A 20,032-nucleotide genomic window follows, 5' to 3' on the forward strand; every position below is an offset into this window, starting at 1 on the left:
TGTTTCGCATATCCATGTTTTAAAGCAGACCAATTTTGGAAAAGTTGGCAATATTTTAATATGAAAAGTATGTGATGTGAACTTAGATGTTAGATAAAAATGACATGAATATTAGATAATCTGATAAATAGGTAAGTATCCCTACCTAACAACATATATTTTTGTATTTAGTAATTGATAGATTAATATTCTTAGCTTAATATTTATATGAGAACTGAATCCAAACAAAATGTTCAATAGATACCAACTGTCATCTTTCTGAAAAGTAATTATTTTTTGAAAAAAAAATTGATATGTTTTCTTTCTTTTATTTTATAATTTTAATAATTGAATTACCACTCTTACAACAAATTCAATTTTAAATACCTAACTTTTAAATGTATAATGTAAATTCAAAAATTTCAAATACTATCGTCAACTCTAGAATCATGAAAGTAATAAGTAGAGCTGGGCAAATAAACCAAACTCGAAAATCCAAACTCAACCCGATTCAATAAAAAGAATCGGAACCGATCCGAACCCGATATAAATACCGAATGGATCTTTTTATGGTATTTCGGGTTATGAATATTATCTGAACCGAATCCGAACCAAAATGAGTACCCAATAGACCCCGAAACATTCAAAATCCCCAAAAAAATCGTGTTCCAAACATGATCTCAATTCCTATTATTTATCCAAAATACACTAAGATATTATTGTACATCTAAAATAATTATCTATTACATGAAGGTTGATAGTTGAAGGTGGCGGTTGAAGCTTGAAGTTTTGATATTTTGGTTTTGTTTTAATTGAATAATGTTTATCATTTCATGAGAACTTTATTTTCGTTTTATGCTTTCATTTATTTGGCTTTCTTTCTATCAATAAATATGTTTACCTTTGATTTGATTTTAAATGATCATGTTTGATGCTCTTTTCTTATTTTTTAATTGTTTTTACTTATGTTTTGGTTACAAAATAGGTACACATCAGATATTTTAAAACCAAAAAACTAATTTTACTTATGTTTTGGTTACAAAGTAGATACAAATCATGTACTTTTAAGCCGAATAATTGATTGAGATACAAACCCGAAAGTACATCAGATTATAAAGGTTCATCGAATATTTACTAACCCCGAATCCGAATGAGACTGATTTTGAAAAATCTGAAAAACCGAAATACGATTGGACAAAACCGAAATTCAATTGGGACCCGAATGCATATCTCTATAATATTATTTGAGAAGTCAGTTTCCTATGTCTCGCTCTCACGTTAACTCTCACGATGGTTGATTACATATAATTTGATAAATATTATGAAAATACATGCACATTTAAACGATAAACAAAATTGACTTTATTTGACTTAATTATAATAAAAATAAAATTGACTTGACTTGACTCAATATATTCACAACATGAGTGATTAGACTAATCCAACTTATATCTAAAATCGTAGATTTAACTACGATAAGAATAGCATAGTCAGTATGAGTCTATATTGTTGATGACAAAAAAAAAACTACGATAAGAATATATAATTTTATAAGAATTGTAATTTATTTTACAAATATAAATGACAGGACAACTTAAAAAAATATTAAAAATAAAAATAAAATATTAACTAACTGTTACAATTTAGTTCTTTTTTTAAATTTATATATATGCATGAGACTTCAGAATATTATTGTTATATTAATTTATGTAATTTAGAATCACACACTTTAGTTTATTTTTTTATTTCATTCTAAGCACAATATATCTTAGGTTATACATAATCTTCATAAAGTATATTTACATATCTAAGACAACAACCACCTAAATACAAACAAAAAAATTGATCAAAATTTTAGTATATAGAATAAAAAATATTACAGTTGAATTTAGAGATGCAATCCAATTTACCAAATGATAATTAAATCAACTGTAAAAACAACAAAACCGATTATATATAACATATAGAAATCATATGTATAATTAAAGTAATATAATATTATTAATATAAATGATGCATACAAATTATAAATTAATTTAAAATTAAAAATAAATAGCAATCAATTATTATAGATATTTACTTTAGAAATATTTAATTTCGTGAATGAGCACGAAAAAATCACCTAGTGCCTACTATTAAGTGATGCTTGTTATTTGTTTTTATTTTTAGAAAAATGTTTAGTAATTGTATTCTTAACCATTTTTAACTGAATATTTATATATTTTTACTTTTTCTGGAAATTAATTTATAACTTTGAGTTTTTTTACTTTTTCATCACAAATATTTTATTAGTATAAATTAAATTTATAAGTTTTGAAATTAAAAAAAAATACGTTTAACACCATAAACATGAGTTATTTAGTTTGATGTTTTTGTGTTCTATTTGTTCATTTATTTTTCTTTGAAGCTTTCAATAATATTTACGAAGTTGTTGTAAATTATTTTGGATGATGTCGAGGCAAACAACAATTTTGTGCTGCTTTGATTAGTTTTTAAAATATAACTTGATTAATGAAATTAATATTTTCACATTTATATATTTTAAGATTGTTGCTTTGATAATTGTTTGAAAAAAGTTGCTAATTCATCCCATATAAATAGTAGCACGATTTTGGACATTTGATAATAGTTCTTTATTATTATTTTAAACGAAACCTCACGAAGATATTTAACTGTGACGCGCGAATTCCTTATTTGGCACATACATCGGCTCCACCCGGTAGCTTACGGTAATGATTTGGAGAAGCCTCCTGGTAAGGTATTAGCGCATGATTACAAAGATTCTTACCGAGGCAAATATAACAAACGATACTGAGTTTTTCTAATACTACTGTTCAATGGGAGGAAACATTTGGTAGAAGATACAGGAAAGCCAGTGCAGTGTATACCCTGCACATGTCAGAACTTGGCCTTATGCTTCTGATGTTTTGGCCAAATAATCAACTGCAGAAAAGAACTCCCTACATTTAATCCAATTTCAAGAGGTGGAAGTTGTTGAGAGGTAGTTTCTTTAGGGTTTCCTATTGTTTATAATTTAGTCTTGTGATCCTTTTTAAAAACCTGCAGCTTCTGCTTGGATATTATTGAAATTTGAGGTTAGCAACATACCATAATAAACATTAAGAAAGCTCTCGGTTGTGATTAGTAAAACCCATCACGATTCCATTGTAGATGCTGAGCAGATGCCGTTGTATAGGTTTTAGGAACGGTGGTATTTCGGCTTGTAGAGGAGCTGGATCAAACTGGACAAAATTCATAATCATACCCTTGTTAGAGCCCTGAATCATTCTCTTATCTCTAGAATCGCTGCAAAGTTTCCACACAGGTAGCAATTCAATGTTGCATAAAAAGTTTGAGAGACAATCATACCTTTGTTAGAGGCCTGAGCAATTGAAATGAACATACACACCTGCCACCAGTTAAAACCTTCCATGAGAAGCTTGATGTGCTCTTGATATGAGATTGAGTCCATTGTTAACATTGAATTGAGCTGTCCAAATGTATAACCAACCCACATTGATCATGGGGACCATAGTAAATCACACATTGGTCCGTGGTGTGGCACCTAGACATAGTTCAAATAGAATATTACCAATAAGATATTCTTTTGCTCTTTCAGAAAACAACCTTATACTAATTTTGAAAGTTAGCACTTGAACGTTAAGAGAGCGAGAGGAGGGTGAGGCCCATCAACAATTCATAACTCTTCAAATCCAATCAGAAATAAGGAGTTAGGCAGAAGAAAAGTAGAAGGTAATACCTCCTGTAGCCAATCCAAGCTCCGGATATTATCAAGTGTATTCAGAGAAAGTGAAAGACCTCCATGCAAACATAAAACTTGTAAGAGATAAAAACTGACGGAGTCAAAGGGTGTCGCTGAAATACCAGTTTGAAAGAAGAGCTCAAATCTTACTCTCGGTGAGGGCAGTAAGAGGAAGATAACCGAAAAGGTCCAGGCATTTGCATTCCCGTACTTTCCGAAAACGTCGTCCTAAAAACCATAGCTGAAGAAGAGAAGCAAAACACACATCAAACCGTTCTGAGTTGCAAACTGACCATCAGGGCTCAATTCCCCATTCCCTGATGGTGTACTCGTCCCATTGTCAGAGAGATTTCTCTGTAAAGTTTTGTTCATCACCTCAGCAACTTTAAAAGGGGTGATAATCTCGGCGTCCCGTTTACTCTCAGATAAGCATGCAACTGCAAGGATCTGAATCTGCTCCCCTGTAAGTAGAAACAAATGCCTCTGATGTTACAACAGTTTGTATCAATTTTAAATGATGAAACATCTGAGAGACAGAGCATATACCAGTAAACACAAAGGAGCGATCCAGAGACGTAATGACTGAATATCAACAGACTCAGACCAGTTATCCGGGATCTCCTCTGTAATAAGAAGACATCACCACCACATTAGATTAAGTAGAGAAGAAGGTAAAGTTCAAAACTTTCAAAATTGAATATTATACTATATGGAACAGAGATTCATCCTTCTTCCTCAGACACATCTTAGGACCTCCCCATACCAAAGCCACCAGTGTTTGCGTTTGACTCTCCATTACCACCGTCTTCCTCCAAGGCGTGTGATGGTTCCAACTCTCTGGCAGTGTCATGTGATGTTTCTCCGGCAGGACGTAAAGTTTGATGGCCTTGTCCAGGGCATGGAGATGTCTGGCGCGTTGGCTCCGGCTTGACAAAAACCACACTAATTTAAAAACAAATATTAGTATTTCAATACTTCCTACCACATTCTTCGTCTCACAACGAAAACAATAAAAAAATGATAAACAACACAGAAAGAACATAAATTTTCAATCTTTGTGATAGCAGTGACAACTAAATACGAAAAACAAACGACCAAATATATCCATACTTGTAGGGAAGCGTTTTTTTGAGCAAGTGAAGGTGATCGCAGATCCGTCGTCTTAGAATCACCTGACATGGTCTGAAAGCCTATAATTGAGAAATAACATAAATGACATGAGGTTTTAACTTAAATCACAATAAGAAATCGAAGAATGGAAACAAATGACAATTGAGTGGCGTTAGAGTACCATTGAGAGGTTCCACAGCAGAAACCTTAAACTCGAAATTCTTTTCTTCCTTTTCTATGCGACCTTTTTTTTTTTGTAAGTAAATGAGTTTTGATATTTATATATCTCCACATCTGAAACCACTGAGGGAGGTGAAGAGAAAAATCAGGTAAAGCACAACCATCAATAGCTTAAGATTTTCCAATGGAGGTTTTTGGGTTTGCTTGGAATTAAGTCTCAATTTACCTGGGATTTGAGAGGCAAGTTGCAGAGATGAGGCAAACGCACATCCATCTAGACCTAATCTCGTCGCCTCCTCACCAACTCGCCGTCAGCTTCCTCTTCCTGAATCTGAAGCCGTCATCTTCCACTCCAGCCGCCATACCTGCCTTGCCTTGCTTCCTCCATCCCTAAACAAATAATACAGTTCAAAACAGAGAGAGAGAGACAGAGAGATGAGTTCTAACCGTGGTTGTGTGGTGGTGGTGGTGGTGATGCTGGGACGGCGAACGAACGGTCGTGTGGTGGTGGTTGTGATGTTGGGACGGCGAACAAACGGGTCGTCGTGTGGTGGTGGTGGTGATTGAGGAAGATGTAGTGGAGTATTGATTATGCAGAAGTGGATCAAGTAAACTGAATCACTGTGGTATCAAGCGAAGAAGACGAAGAGGTAAAGCCGTAGATCAACTCAATAAACTCAAGGCCGTGACGTGTTTTAATGAAATGTTGTGATTGGAGGAATTTAATAGGTGACGTGGATAGGCTGGCTGATGCTCATATATCCCTTTTAGTATAGTATAGATGTGTTAATTTATTGGGTGAATTTGTAGAAATGTACATATTTGTTGGAGATAAATTGTACCCTTTAACCAGTGTTTTTAAAACCAGACCAACCTGATAGTTGAACCGGATTTGACCATGAACCGGTTACATAGCTGGGTTGGATCTAATAATTGGTTTGACCATGAACCGGTCACGTAACTGGATTGAATCTCAAAGTAATTAAATTGATAAAAACATTAAAACAATTAAAAACCTATAAACCATTCATATAAACATAAAACTAATTTACATTTATAATGTTTCATTTATATTTTAATTATGTATCATATTTATTAACATTACTTTTAAATTTAAACACTAAAAATATATTAAACCAGATTACTGAATCAGGTTTGACCCGATCAAACTATATTGAATCGTGACCCAAAAATTATTCGATTCAACTTCCGGTCTGATTTTAAAAACACCACCTTTAACGAAGTCCATGAGTTTGGTCTATTCTCAACTGGTAAATCAAAAATAATTCAGTCCAAAACAACTCGGCCAACCGATTAGATTAGATCAGATCAAACTATATAAAGAAAAATCAGGATTTTGTGAATATAAAGAAAAAAGAAGACACAAGAGAAAAATCATTCAGAAAATCAGAGGGAAGACAGACAGGTAGGGTAGAAGTAGGTTTATCTTTGATTATTTGTTTTTGCTGGAAACCTTGTTATTTTCTCTTTCTTTTCGACCAAACTCTTTTGTAACTCATCACCTACTTAATCAATACGACGTCTTTCAAATAACACATCATCGTGTTTGCATACCCTTAGCATGGTGGTGTCAATTATGAAACTTATGTGAATCCAGATACTTCCATGTCTAGGAACTGTCCATGCCGTAACTGCCTCCTCCACAATTTCATTGGTTTGGTATGTTCGTTCAAAACGTATTGCAAGTTTATATCTTTGTCTCACTCTTATATTGCAAAATTTAGGAAGCTTACTTTTGTTTTTGTATGTGTTTTTGAAGTATGCATCAGTATTTAACAAAGGTGGGATGCATCCAATACCTTCAACTGTTGAGGCTGCTTCAGTGATGATGAGTTCCACAGTTTCACTTGATGACTCATCTCTCTCTGATTTGTATCATTCTCTTCCAAGGCCGTCGCCTTACCATGCTGAGGTAGTTCCTTTTTGCTAAGGGCTCGAGCCATTCAGGTGAAGAAGCAGAACTCTTAAGAGGTGATACTGAAATGAGATCTGAAGTTTTAGGTGGTGTGTAACAAAGAAAGTCTACGAAGGTGGTTCTAAAAAAGCGTATTCGAAAGATTCACCCACCAATGAAACATCGAAAATGATCCTAGAGATAGAGCTTTCTTATGCAGATTCAGATGATGAGGATATTTTCCTAACCTGCCTTCATGGTTAAATTAAAAATAACTCTTTGAATCAGTTTGTATACATCTCTTTATGCTTATTACCACATCAGTAAGAGTGGGTTAGGTTACTAGTCTGAGCAATTAGGCCACTAAGAGAACTCTAGTGAATTTTGAAGCAGAGGATTAGGTTGCTTGTGTAGCAAACTTTGAGTGTGGATTTTTAGTAAGCTTGCATGTGCAGATTACACACCAGATAAATCGAAAGATAATTTACCAAGTGTTCTCACCATTTCCAGCTTAGCTGTATTTATGTAAATTATGAATGGATGGAGAGAAGTGAAACATGTCATGTCTGTGGAAAGGTAACTTGTTGCTTTCGACAATGTTTCAACACTTGGGATATGGTCGAATATTCCATCAATATCCTTCATAGACACTAAAGTGTACAATCTAATTGTTGCATGTGATGGCAATGGCATATGATGAAATTGGCTAAGGGAAGAAGAAAAGGCAGTGAGTCTTTGCATAATTCAGAGACAAATCACTTGTACATAAATCTTCTATGAAATTCTGAATATCCAGATGCCGTTACAGTAAATATGAAAAAGTGTGATTTCTCTTAAATTTATTGACATTATCTTTTACATTCATCTCCAACAAGATTATTTGAGTTGAAACAAAAAAATTGAATCTCTCAACAATATCTTACGTAGGACATGATTTCCTGTAGACCTTACTAGAAGAAATGATCTTTTGCATTTCAGAAGTCAGAGCAAGAAGAAGTAGAATGTTATTTAAAAGTAACTTTAAATGTTGTTTAGACAAAACCATCAAAGACCAAACATGTATTCATTATTACATTAAGCTCTTCAAAAGTTGGAACACAGAAGCTCAAACTACAGACAGAGCATACATAATCTCCACTTAAGTTAACTGTTTTTAGGTTTTAAGAAGAAGCTGCTTCAAACGCACTCTGGAATGTCTCAGGCGGCTGTGCACCGCTCAGTTTCACCTTCCCGTTGATCTGAACAAACAATTCTAACGTAAAGAAGCAAGACTTAAGAGTAAGGATATATTAAAAATGGCGTCTGTTTCACTATAAGCTTCACCATGATCTAATTTGTATAGTGGCAATTCAATCCACAGCACATAAACTTACAGTGTAATATGGAACCCCAGTGATATTCTGCGAATACTTCTCCAGCTCTTCTTTTACCTTCATTACAGAAATGAACAACACATACCAGTTAATATTATCCACTAGAAGAAACAATAATGGTCACATAAATACACCTCTGTGGTTCCATTGCTGGGATCTGAGAGGAATACTTCTGCTCCGTCTATGCCAAGCTTTTTTGCCGTCTCAGCCAGAAACTCCCTGCATTCATCCACAAGATTCACATCTTACCAATTCTTCTACTTAAATCTAACTCATCATAAGCGCAAAATCAAGAACTCAGCAAACAGTTTCACAGAGTGACAAAACCAACAATTATGTACTATACCTGTCCCCTATGTACTTTCCCTGCGTGAAGTAACCAAGACACAACTCTTCAACAAGGCTATGTTGTTTATCCGGCGCTTGTTTCCCCGTATAATGTATGAGTCTATGACTATCCAGAGTGTTGCCACTGTTTATATCACCAAAACTTTATATATAAAAAATAAAACAGAAGAAATCTCTTCTTGTTTAAAGAAGATAACGTTTGGTGCTTACGTGAGACCGGATGTGTCATACTCTAACCCAATACCTTTGAAGATCTGTAGTGAAACAAAGATTTATCTCAAGATTCTGTCAACAAGAACATAAGCTCTCTAAACGTATCAGTAAGTAAAAACAAAAACCTCAGACATTCTTCGGAACATTGCTTCAACTCTGCTTCCAAACTTTTGTCTATAAAATTCTTTCTTGTTCACACCTTATTTGGGTGCAGATGCATCGAGGAAAAAAGGATGCCATCGAATCTACATTATCTTTCAGATATGAGCATTTTCATCGTTTGTGTAAAAAAAAATTATAAAGAGAGAGTTTAACCTCAAAGTTGTATTGATCTTTAGATGCATCAATGGCTTTGTCAAGATTCTTCTTCCCCACAAAGCACCAGGGACACACCGTATCCGAGCTTATATCAATTTCGATGAGCTTTTTTGAAAAGTTTCTGCTTGCAGACTCGGCCATTCTTTTTTTTGCTAACAAATTTCATTCAAAACTCAGAAATCAAATTTGATATTTTCAAGAATAAATTAAACTCATAAACTGAACCTTTTTTTTTTTTTTGATCAACCATAAACTGAACCATAAAAATACAGAAATCGATCTTTCATTTGGATGAACATTTTATTTGGACTTTTGGCTTCAGTTCTTTGTTTAGATGAACATTTTCAGGTTAGAATCTCTCACGGTAAGAACGATCCACTCCAAATTATACAAATCTAAGCATTTCTATCACGTGTATCATATGATCAAAAGGTAAATTTCTGGGTTTACCTGGAACGATTCACTACAAGAAAACAGCGGTATTCTGACGGACGTTCCGACGGAAAATGAATTCCTCGGAATATACCGAGGAATTTCCGAGGTAATTCCGAGGAAACCCAAAATTTGGCTTCCTCGGAATTTCCTCAGAATATACCGACGGAATTCCGAGGAAAATTCATTTCGTCGGAATATTCCGACGGAATATCGAGGAAAATAGTATTCCTCGGAAAAAACCGATGAATTCCGAGGAAATATTATAGACGTTAGAGAGCCGTTGGAGAGCCGTTGGGGGGATTTTAAAAATTCCGAGGAAATTCCGAGGGCAGAAAGGTTTTCCTCGGAATTTCCTCGGAATAGATCTTGTCGATTTAGGGATTTGATTATACATTCCTTTTCCTCGGAATTTCCTCGGAAAATTCCGAGGAAATTCCGACGACAATAGAGTTTTCCTCGGAATTCCCTCGGAAAATTCCGAGGAAATTCCGAGGAACTTGGGGTTTTAAACCGAAAACAACGTTTTACGGATTGAATAACACGTATATAACCTTCATTAAGTGTCTTAACCAGATTATGAAGTCAAACTTTGGTGTTTTACCCAATAACAAACACTTTTACGATTGCATGAACGAAAACCACACAACATAAGAGAAACACTTATACACTTTAACAAACGGTAAAGGGAATACTTACAATTATTTTGAATTTTTGTTATTTCATGGTTTATGATCATCTATACAAAGAATCCTCAATGGTATGCATTATAATTGTATAAGAAATGAAATACGGCGAAAATAATCGATGTTTTGAAACCCCAAACCCTGGTTCCTCAGAATTTCCTCGGTAAATTCCGAGGAAATTCCGAGGAAACCTGGTTCCTCGGAATATTTTCATTTAACCGGGTAAACCAAGCCGCCAAATATTTCGCGAAAATTGAATTAATGATTTCCGAGGAAATTCCGACGGATATAGTAAATATTTCCGAGGAAATTCCGACGGATAATTTCCGTCGGACCCCTCATTTTATTAGGTCGAGCCCGACCTTCTTCCCCATTTCTCTCCGCCGCACTCTCTCTTTCCCCTGCGATTTCGTCGACTCCTCTCTTCTCCCTTGCGATTTACGGCGCTTTCTCTCTTCTCCCTCGCGATTTCCACCCTAATCCTCATGTATGAACCCTATCCCACTCTTTTAGATTAGATTTGTATGGTTTTTAAGTAGATTTGATGATTTTGGAATGAGATTTATAGATTTTGTTAGGGTGAATGGTAGATTTGTGTAAAATCGAGTTTGATTATGTATTTCACTTGATTTAATTTTTTTTTTTAGTTTTTATTAATTTTGTGGTTATAAAAATCGAATTTGTAATTATATATATATATTGAAAACGTTTTTTGTATATAAAATCTATTTTTTGCATTTTAAATTCATTTATATATTTATTAAACATTTTTAAAATCTATAAAACTTTTTTTAAGATTAAAAATCATATATATAATATTTAAAATCATTTTTTTGTGGTTATAAAACGTTTTATGTATTTTATATATAAAATATAAATTTCTATATTTATTAAACATTTTTAATATTATGAAAACTATTTTTTGTAATTAATTAACATTTTAAATATTTTTAAAACTATTTTTTGTAATTATTAACTGTTTTTGCGATTTATTTAAACTATTTTTAAATTTTTATACTATTTTATATTTATTAAAACTAATTTTGTATTTATAAAACATTTTTTTTTATTTATAAACATTATTTTATTATTTTTTGTATTTATAAAAACTATTTTGTATTTATAAAAAGATGATTTCATATTTATAAAAATATTTATATTTATTAAAACTAATTTTGTATTTATAAAACATTTTTTGATTTATAAACACTATTTTATTATTTTTTGTATTTATAAAAACTATTTTGTATTTATAAAATGATGATTTTATATTTATAAAAATATTTATATTTATTAAACTAATTTTCTATTTATAAAACATTTTTTTTATTTATAAACACTATTTTATTATTTTTTGTATTTATAAAAACTATTTTGTATTTATAAAAAGATGATTTCATATTTATAAAAATATTTATATTTATTAAAACTAATTTTGTATTTATAAAACATTTTTTGATTTATAAACACTATTTTATTATTTTTTGTATTTATAAAAACTATTTTGTATTTATAAAAGATGATTTTATATTTATAAAAATATTTATATTTATTATAACTAATTTTGTATTTATAAACATTTTTTTATTTATAAAAACTATTTTATTTTTTTGTATTTATAAAAACTATTTTGTATTTATAAAAAGATGATTTCATATTTATAAAAATTTATATTTATTAAAACTAATTTTGTATTTATAAAACATTTTTTGATTTATAAACACTATTTTATTATTTTTTGTATTTATAAAAACTATTTTGTATTTATAAAAAGATGATTTCATATTTATAAAAATATTTATATTTATTATAACTAATTTTGTATTTATAAAACATTTTGTTTATTTATAAAAACTATTTTATTTTTTTTGTATTTATAAAAACTATTTTGTATTTATAAAAAGATGATTTCATATTTATAAAAATATTTATATTTATTATAACTAATTTTGTATTTATAAAACATTTTTTTATTTATAAAAACTATTTTATTTTTTTGTATTTTAAATATGTTTTCTATTTTAATTTTAATTTTATATTTTCGAATTTCAATTTAAAAAAATAAATTTATATTTTTTTTTTAATTTTGGAAATATTCCGAGGAAGTGTATCCCTCGGGATATTCCGACGACATCTTCCTCGGAATATTCCGAGGAAATTCCGACGAACTTGTGGTCCTCGGAATTTCCTCGGAAATTCATTTCCTCGGAATTCCGTCGAAAATTTCCGAGGAATTTCCGAGGAAAAATGAAATTCCGAGGAGTTATTTCCGAGGACTTTTTTCGTCGGTATGTCGTCGGAATAGCGTTATTCCGACGATATACCGACGATTTTTTCCCTCAGTATGTCGCTGTTTTCTTGTAGTGATTGGAGGAAGATGATTGTGATCGTCTATGGGAGAAACAACCCAAAAGATCGTATAGTATACAATATACATACAAAGATAATGACTTTTCACCAACCATGCTGAGTTTCCCACATTTTTTTTTAATTTTTTATATTAAATATTTTTGTAAACGAACATTCTGGTTTATTGTCATTTCAATATGTAAAACTGACGTCAATTTTTGCATCTCTAATTGTACGTTGATATCACGCTTATATTCATAATAATGCACACTGTTATTATATCATCTAATAACATTATTTAAACTTTGTATAGTATTTGTTGTATTATTAATTAAATATTTTGTATTAAAAAGGACTAAAATTATTAAATAAGAAAATTATTAATATTATTTGAAAATTGCACAAGTAAAAGGAGTAGAAAAGTAAGTAACCTTAAATATAAAGTTTTGTATAGTTAAACCTTATATTTGAGGTTTCACTGTTTAAAGATTTTAAGGTTGTTTTTGGAATGAACAAAATCTTATATTTGAAGTTATAAGGGAGCTTTTGGAGATACTAAGTTTAAAGAGATTAGGAGTTTCATATATCTATATAAAGAGATGTTAACTTGTAACATAACTTATTAGTTTAAAGATTGATTTGTGAGAATTTAAATTTTGAGTGATTTTCTTAAGTTAATAAAAAAGAGTTTTCTTACAATCTTTGAGTTTATATTCTTGTGTTAAAACAATAATTAGTATTAGAGCAAAAATAAAATCGAAAAGCCGTAGGAGACATTACAATCATACCAACGAGAGACGAAGAAGGAGGACTTTCTTCGATAAATTGCTCCATGTTAAACACAACAAACTATACGGTGTGGAGTATACGAATGAAGATTCTTCTTTGTGTACACAAAGTAGGGGGTATCATCAAAACTCTTAAATTAATAATGTTGCTAATTTATTAATTAATTTGTGGAATCATTAATTAAAAGAAAATTTCTGTTTTTGACTATATTTTTAAAAATATTTCTATTTAAAAGAAGGAAAAATATTTTATTTCATAATATTATATATTAGTAAAAAATTTATAGATTTGAATTTCATATATTTTTATGAGATTATTTGATAGTATGCTGAATACATATGGAAGTATACAAATGAGTTTTATATGTAACTCGATAAAGTAAGACTAAAATATTGATATGAAAAAATAAAAATTAGAGATACAATTCATTTTGAAGACTAATAAAAAATAAGATTCTTTATATATTATCGTAATAATTAGTTTATGATTTCAATAGGACTATATATTTAGCTAGGAATTTTCTAAAAATTTATTATCTTACTATATTATCGAATTATGTCATATCTTACACAGTCCCAACTTGGAACAATTTTTTTTTATTAATTTACGGTATTTATTAATTTATCGAGTATTAATTTATAGATTTTTATTGCACTTTTGTTGTAATTTTATGTTACATATATAATATATGTAAAAACGGTTTTGTTTTTGTTTTTATCGAATTATGTCAACAAAACCAAATCAAAACTAACTTTCATCTTAGTTACATTTTGTTTTTGTTTCTCCTTTTCAGTTGCAGTTTTTTTTTTACCAACCCTAGCTAAGCGTTGAAACATTGAATACCAACCCTACGGAAAGTAGTGGCTGATCTCCTACGAAAAGTTGATCTTCTATAGAGAAATCAAATGTACGATACCATCCTTCGTTTGATATTTTATATGTTTCTTTTTTCTTTTTCTAAAATACCTCGATTGTCCAGTAAGATTCATTTCTGGATACCTTCTCGTAGGATATAGACTTGAACAGTCAATGTACTCATCTATAAAATTAAGCTCAGTGTCTTATAAGCAGCTTACCTCTCCACAGAAATCTAATTCAAAAAGTATCTGCCAATGAGGAGTCTTATATTTCTCGCAATTCTATCTCTCTTGGCTTTAACCTTTCCAGTAGCCATTGCTTCTGACCCAAGCCCCGTTCAAGACTTTTGTGTCGGCGTAAACACCCCATCCAATGGTGGTCTGTACATTTTCTCCTAATCGTGTATACGCCCATCTTTCATTGGTTTCTCATTCTTATAATGTTTTGTTATTTGGTTATTATGTTCAGTATTTGTTAACGGAAAGTTTTGCAAAGACCCAAAGCTCGCCACAATAGACGACTTCTTTTTCACAGGGCTTGACAGGCAAAGAGTCGCAACTAATGCAGTCGGAACAAATGTGACAGCTGTCTTTGCTGATAACCTTCCTGGGCTCAACACCCTTGGAATAGCATTTGCTCGTGTAGATTATGCACCAAACGGGCTGATCCCACCTCATACCCATCCACGTGCCAGCGAGTTCTTGATTGTCCAAGAAGGATCGCTTTACGCGGGTTTTGTCTCGTCAGACCAAGACGGAAATCGTCTATTCTGCAAAATACTCAACAAGGGTGATCTAATTGTGTTTCCAGTAGGACTCATCCATTTCCATGTCAATGTGGGACGAGGCCCAGCAGTTGCATTCACTGCTTTTAATAGCCAAAACCCAGGTCTCATCACTATTGCTAAAACCGTGTTTGGGTCTAACCCGCGGATAAACCCAAATGCTCTTGCAAAAGCATTCCAGTTGGATCCTAGGATTGTCATGAGCCTACAGACCAAATTCTGATCATGGAATGAAAAATATTGAGCTTTTAATTGCTTTCGCTTTCTTTACCGTTGTCTGAATAAGGATCATGTATTCCATCACTGCATCAATAAAGTGACATAAGGTCATAATGTAATGCTTACAAAACTACTCCTGTCCACTTCACGTGTCTTAATTTTCCATCTATCAAGATATGTAAAGAATGAAAACAAAAAAACGAAACAAAATTCTTTTTTTTGTGTTAAAAACAATTTTGTTTAAAAAATTTTAAAAGAAAATTCGTTTTTAACTTTAATAAACAAATTGTTTCCCACTTTCGAAAAAAAGGAACTAACCATAAATAGGCCGCGCTCGGTTTTATAAATTCTTAGTTAGACCAAAATAATCTTTAATTTATATTGGAGTGATTAACATCACACATCATAATCATAGTTTAATTTTGATGACAACGTGTTAGATCCTTGTAGCAAACCACATCATGTTTTCGTTTTTTTAAATAGTTATACATATAAATTAAACATTACAGAATTCCATTACATATATGTTTATATAACAAAAATATTACCAAGGTTTATTTATATTATTAGAAATTAGTTTGTGTCCGTTCTTTAAATTTCAAACTATGACATGCCAAAAACTGGCATATAGTATGTTTGGAAATGAATATTATATTTCTTTACAACTGATCGGTACAATCTAAATTAGTAGTTATCATTCTATAATCCATATAGAACAAGTTATTGTTCCATTACATGTGTATTTTTCTTCTTCAAAATAATATTTTCATAATGAGTTTATATAAATAGGATTCAAAGCTTATGCTCGAACCAGAATCAAATGTTTTTGGTTTACTAAGAGCATCTTCAATGTAAAACTCAATTTTTCCTTTAAAATGGAGTAAAAATAAAAATATAGTAAAATTGCTCCAATCCTACTCTATTTTCTATTTCATAATGGAGTGATAAACAAAAAAAAATAGATTACTCCATTTATGGAGTAAATTTTATTATGGAGTGAGATATGGAGTTGGGTTGGAGCATTATTTACTCCATATTCACTTTTACTCAATTTTAGAGGAAAAAATGGAGTAGAGATGGAGATGGCCTAATATACTGAAATTGGATCTTTTACTACTGCAAACTAACAATGATGTAATACTTTAAATTCAATTCAAATTCAATTCCAGATGAGTATTTCACTCTGTTTCTATTAGAACAATATTAATGGAAGACAAAAGAATAGGTCTCCATGGTAACAAGTGTAACAAAACAGAATCGTAAAGATGATTTAAATTTAGTTAGATTAATAAGGAGCTAAGTGTAGGGCGATGGGACGGAAATATAACAATCAAAAGCAAAATCAATGAAAAAATCAAAACAAGTCTCTAGCATCTCTTCTTTTATCAAGAAATCCTAATATTTAAACTTTCATTTAAATCAGAAAACATTAAAAACATTAATGATTAGATTCGATTAGTTTACAATTTGCCTTTAACATTACTAGAGCCGGGGTCCGCGCTTCGCGCGGATAATATGTTTTATTAAAGTAAATTTTTATATTTTTGTAGTTTTAAATATCAGATATTGGAAGTTAAGTTTTGTTCGTTGTTGAATTAATCATAGAGCTTTTGTTTGAATGCGATGCGGTGATCAGTTTTTGTTTTCTAAACAATAGTAAGTTTGAAAAATATATGGTTGTTTGCATTGAAGTGTAAATTTTAAAACAGTTGACTGGTGTCGGTTTCCGTCTTGTGGTTTGATCCCATGTGGAGGTATGCCATCAGGCTTAGGATAGCAGTTTATTCCTCTTTTGAAAGCGTTGTATGACATCTATGTCGTTGTCAAAATAAAAGCGCGATTCTGGTGTGGTTGTGAGTGATAGTTTCTCTGAAAAGTGAAATATATGTAAGCATTTAGTTAGACATAAACTTTATGTTTAGTTGATTACCTTCATGTAATCTTGGAATGATACTTGTGATGATTACGATTTGGTTTTTCCTGGTAGATATGCAATTTAACTCCCTGAAATTAGCCGCCTCATTGTCCCATATAGTTAGACGGACCAATTTGGATCTACAAAAAATTATTGTATTATATATTTATTGCTTAACGCAATCCAATGATGATTTTTGTATATGTGTTGTGGTTATATAAATCACTTCTTTGGATGAGGCATATGCGGTCAAAAACATCGGTGGGAATAATTTGTTTTTAGCGACAAAAATAGAGAATTTATTTGACTGTGTGATAGGTATGGGGTTTTTTTTTTTTGACCTGGGAGGAAGTTGGTTGCACTGGCTAAGCTGATCAACTGGGAATAGCGTTGGGGCTGGAAATTGTATGAAGGAATCGGTGGAATGTTTTCTTGAATCAGTGTTATAATTGTTGTCTCATTGATATTGATTATGTATGGTTGAACAGTAAGCATGTACCGTCAGTTATTAGGAAGAAGATTAAAATATCTAATGTGATAAATTTTTCCTTCCTCGAACCGTTGGTACATTGTGTCAGACGTAGAAATAGGCATCCACCCTTCCATTTTTTGTTCATGTTGAGTGGTTAAAAGCAATTATTTGAAATGTTGTTGGAATAATTAAAAGTAAGTATTTTTTTAGACAAACCTAGATGTCAAGATAAATAAAAGTTGTTTCTAGGAAAGCATTTTTATTTGTGTGATTTGTGATGGGCTACATCATAATGATTCTAGCGATAATTGGTTGCGGTCCGAGGTTGTCGCTCCACTTGTTGTGAACTTCGGCTAGAATTACAAAAAGATAAATTAAAAACAAAAATAGAGAAAAATTACAATTAAAAAATCATCTAAAAGAATTATTTAAAAAATGTATTTTGAAAACATATAATATAAGACTATTACTTAATTATTTTTTTAATGTTTTTTTTAATATATTTTAATTAAATTTTATATATCTAGGGTATAAGAGTCATTTTACCTATTAAATGAAACATTTTGGTCATTCTATCAAAACTTTCCTTCTTTATCACAATTTTTTTTTGGTTTGTTTTTAAAACATATTATAAACAAATAAAATTTCGGTTGTATAGGGTTTTTCAAATTTTTGGTGGTGCTGAAAAATAATTGGTCATTGTTACTTTAATCGTTTTAAAATATAAAGTAAGTTTTAAAATATAAAGTAAGTTTTAAAATAAAATTAATATATGTTTTTTTGTATGGTTTAAAACTAATAAGATGTAAATGATGAAGAATATATTAAAAGTATATATATATATATATAACCAAATTTATGATAAACATGGTCAAACAGTTCATAATTTGTATGTTAAATTAAAAAACATCTTCTAGATAAAAAGAAAATCTACATTTGTTTTTGTGCATTAAATGAAAAAGGGAAATAATATGAAAAGCTTCTTTGCAAACAATAGAGTGCATTAACAACTTGTATATTTTGTTTATTAGAGTTTTGGATAAATAATTAATATTTCAATAATAATAATGTTTTCATTCAAAAATGATAATATTTAAGTTGAAGATGAGATGAAGAGGAAGAGAATCACGATGAGATGGAGTCGGTGATAGGGCTAGGGTGAGGATGAGTGATCTTTAGTTTTTAGAGAATTATATGTTTTAGGGTTTTTAGTATTAATGGGTTAGGGATTATGTTTTAGGACCTTTAGTATATGAGTAATAATGAGTTAGGGCTTTTAATATCTGAGTAATAATGAGCTGTTAAAATGGAATGTTGAGAATAGTGTAAATGAGCTCCGAAATTTAGTAATAATGGGCTGCGAAAGTTGGTCTTTCAAGTCCAGTCTGGAATGACATGGCAGATTAGTTGGTTCTCAATTTTTTTGTCCATGTGGCACCTTTAAAAATGCTCCAATTTAGTTGCTTTTATATAGTGGGATTTTGCTGGTGAAGGACAAATAACCCATCCATGTTATTTTTAGCAACCTAAAGCACTTCCGGTGAATAGATTAAACCTAGAAACATGTCGGATCCAGATTAGTTCAGGTCCACTTTTAACGTACCAGTTTATATCCGATTTTTTCCTGTTCTTTATTGTGTCGGGTCGGGTTCATGTATTCTGGTTCCATATCCGGGTAAATGTCACATTTTTGGGTCGGTTTCTGATATATCGGGTGGGGTCTACATATGGTCGGGTCTAAAATATGTATTTCGGATACACTTGTACCCATGATACCCGAACATCAAACCTGTAATTTTGAAGACCTGCAATAAGCATAAGTACAAAATACAATACACATTACACAATCTGAAAACCTGCAGTAGTGCAATAACCATAACCATAACTAATAAACATAAAAGTTAAACCTGATCAAAGTTGCCATTCAACAAAAAAAAAAAAAACAGAGAACATTACTCTCTAAGTCAAGTATCAAAGATAAAACAACATATAAGAGATCATCAATTCAAAGTATCAAAGATAAAACAATAGAGAAGATAAAAGCCGGCTTGCAATTCCATCATACTAGCTGCATCTCCAAGTGGAGCAAGTCCAACGTCCAAGACTCCAAAAAATACCAGCACAAAACACTTACTACTTCTGCTTGAAGATAGGTTCAAATTCTACAAAATAAAAATGGAGGATGTCAAGTTAATAATCCAAAGTAAAATGCATAAAGTAAATAAAGCTATTATTAGACTTGATTACCTCTCATAAGTTCATCTTGATTTTTCTAACTCAGAACGAGAGTACATCCTTTTTTTTTCTGAAACACAGAGAGTACATCATT

General features: G+C 31.1%; 2 protein-coding genes and 1 pseudogene across 2 annotated transcripts; 2 read left to right on the top strand and 1 right to left on the bottom strand.

Annotated features, from left to right (window-relative positions):
• Nucleotides 1–3,025: 3,025 nt before the first annotated feature.
• LOC103850134 (uncharacterized protein YwbO) lies at nt 3,026–13,435 on the bottom strand. The gene is given in 15 exon segments (XM_009126848.3): nt 3,026–4,203; nt 4,289–4,365; nt 4,449–4,684; nt 4,853–4,932; nt 5,034–5,155; nt 5,259–5,422; nt 5,480–8,185; nt 8,321–8,377; nt 8,455–8,539; nt 8,667–8,792; nt 8,879–8,922; nt 9,007–9,126; nt 9,197–9,351; nt 9,650–9,660; nt 12,687–13,435. Coding segments are annotated over 9 exon segments (744 nt in total). The 5' UTR covers nt 12,755–13,435; the 3' UTR covers nt 3,026–4,203; nt 4,289–4,365; nt 4,449–4,684; nt 4,853–4,932; nt 5,034–5,155; nt 5,259–5,422; nt 5,480–8,107.
• LOC103850380 lies at nt 6,280–7,265 on the top strand (annotated as a pseudogene).
• Nucleotides 13,436–13,454: 19 nt separating the features above from the next.
• Nucleotides 13,455–19,701, top strand: LOC103850135 (germin-like protein subfamily 1 member 11). The gene is made up of 2 exons (XM_009126849.3): nt 13,455–14,691; nt 14,782–19,701. The coding sequence occupies exons 1-2, from the start codon at nt 14,568–14,570 to the stop codon at nt 15,318–15,320; spliced, it is 663 nt and encodes a 220-aa protein (XP_009125097.1). The 5' UTR covers nt 13,455–14,567; the 3' UTR covers nt 15,321–19,701.
• Nucleotides 19,702–20,032: the final 331 nt, after the last annotated feature.

This window comes from Brassica rapa, chromosome A07, assembly GCF_000309985.2.
Source record: "Brassica rapa cultivar Chiifu-401-42 chromosome A07, CAAS_Brap_v3.01, whole genome shotgun sequence".
NCBI classification, from domain to species: Eukaryota; Viridiplantae; Streptophyta; class Magnoliopsida; order Brassicales; family Brassicaceae; genus Brassica; species Brassica rapa.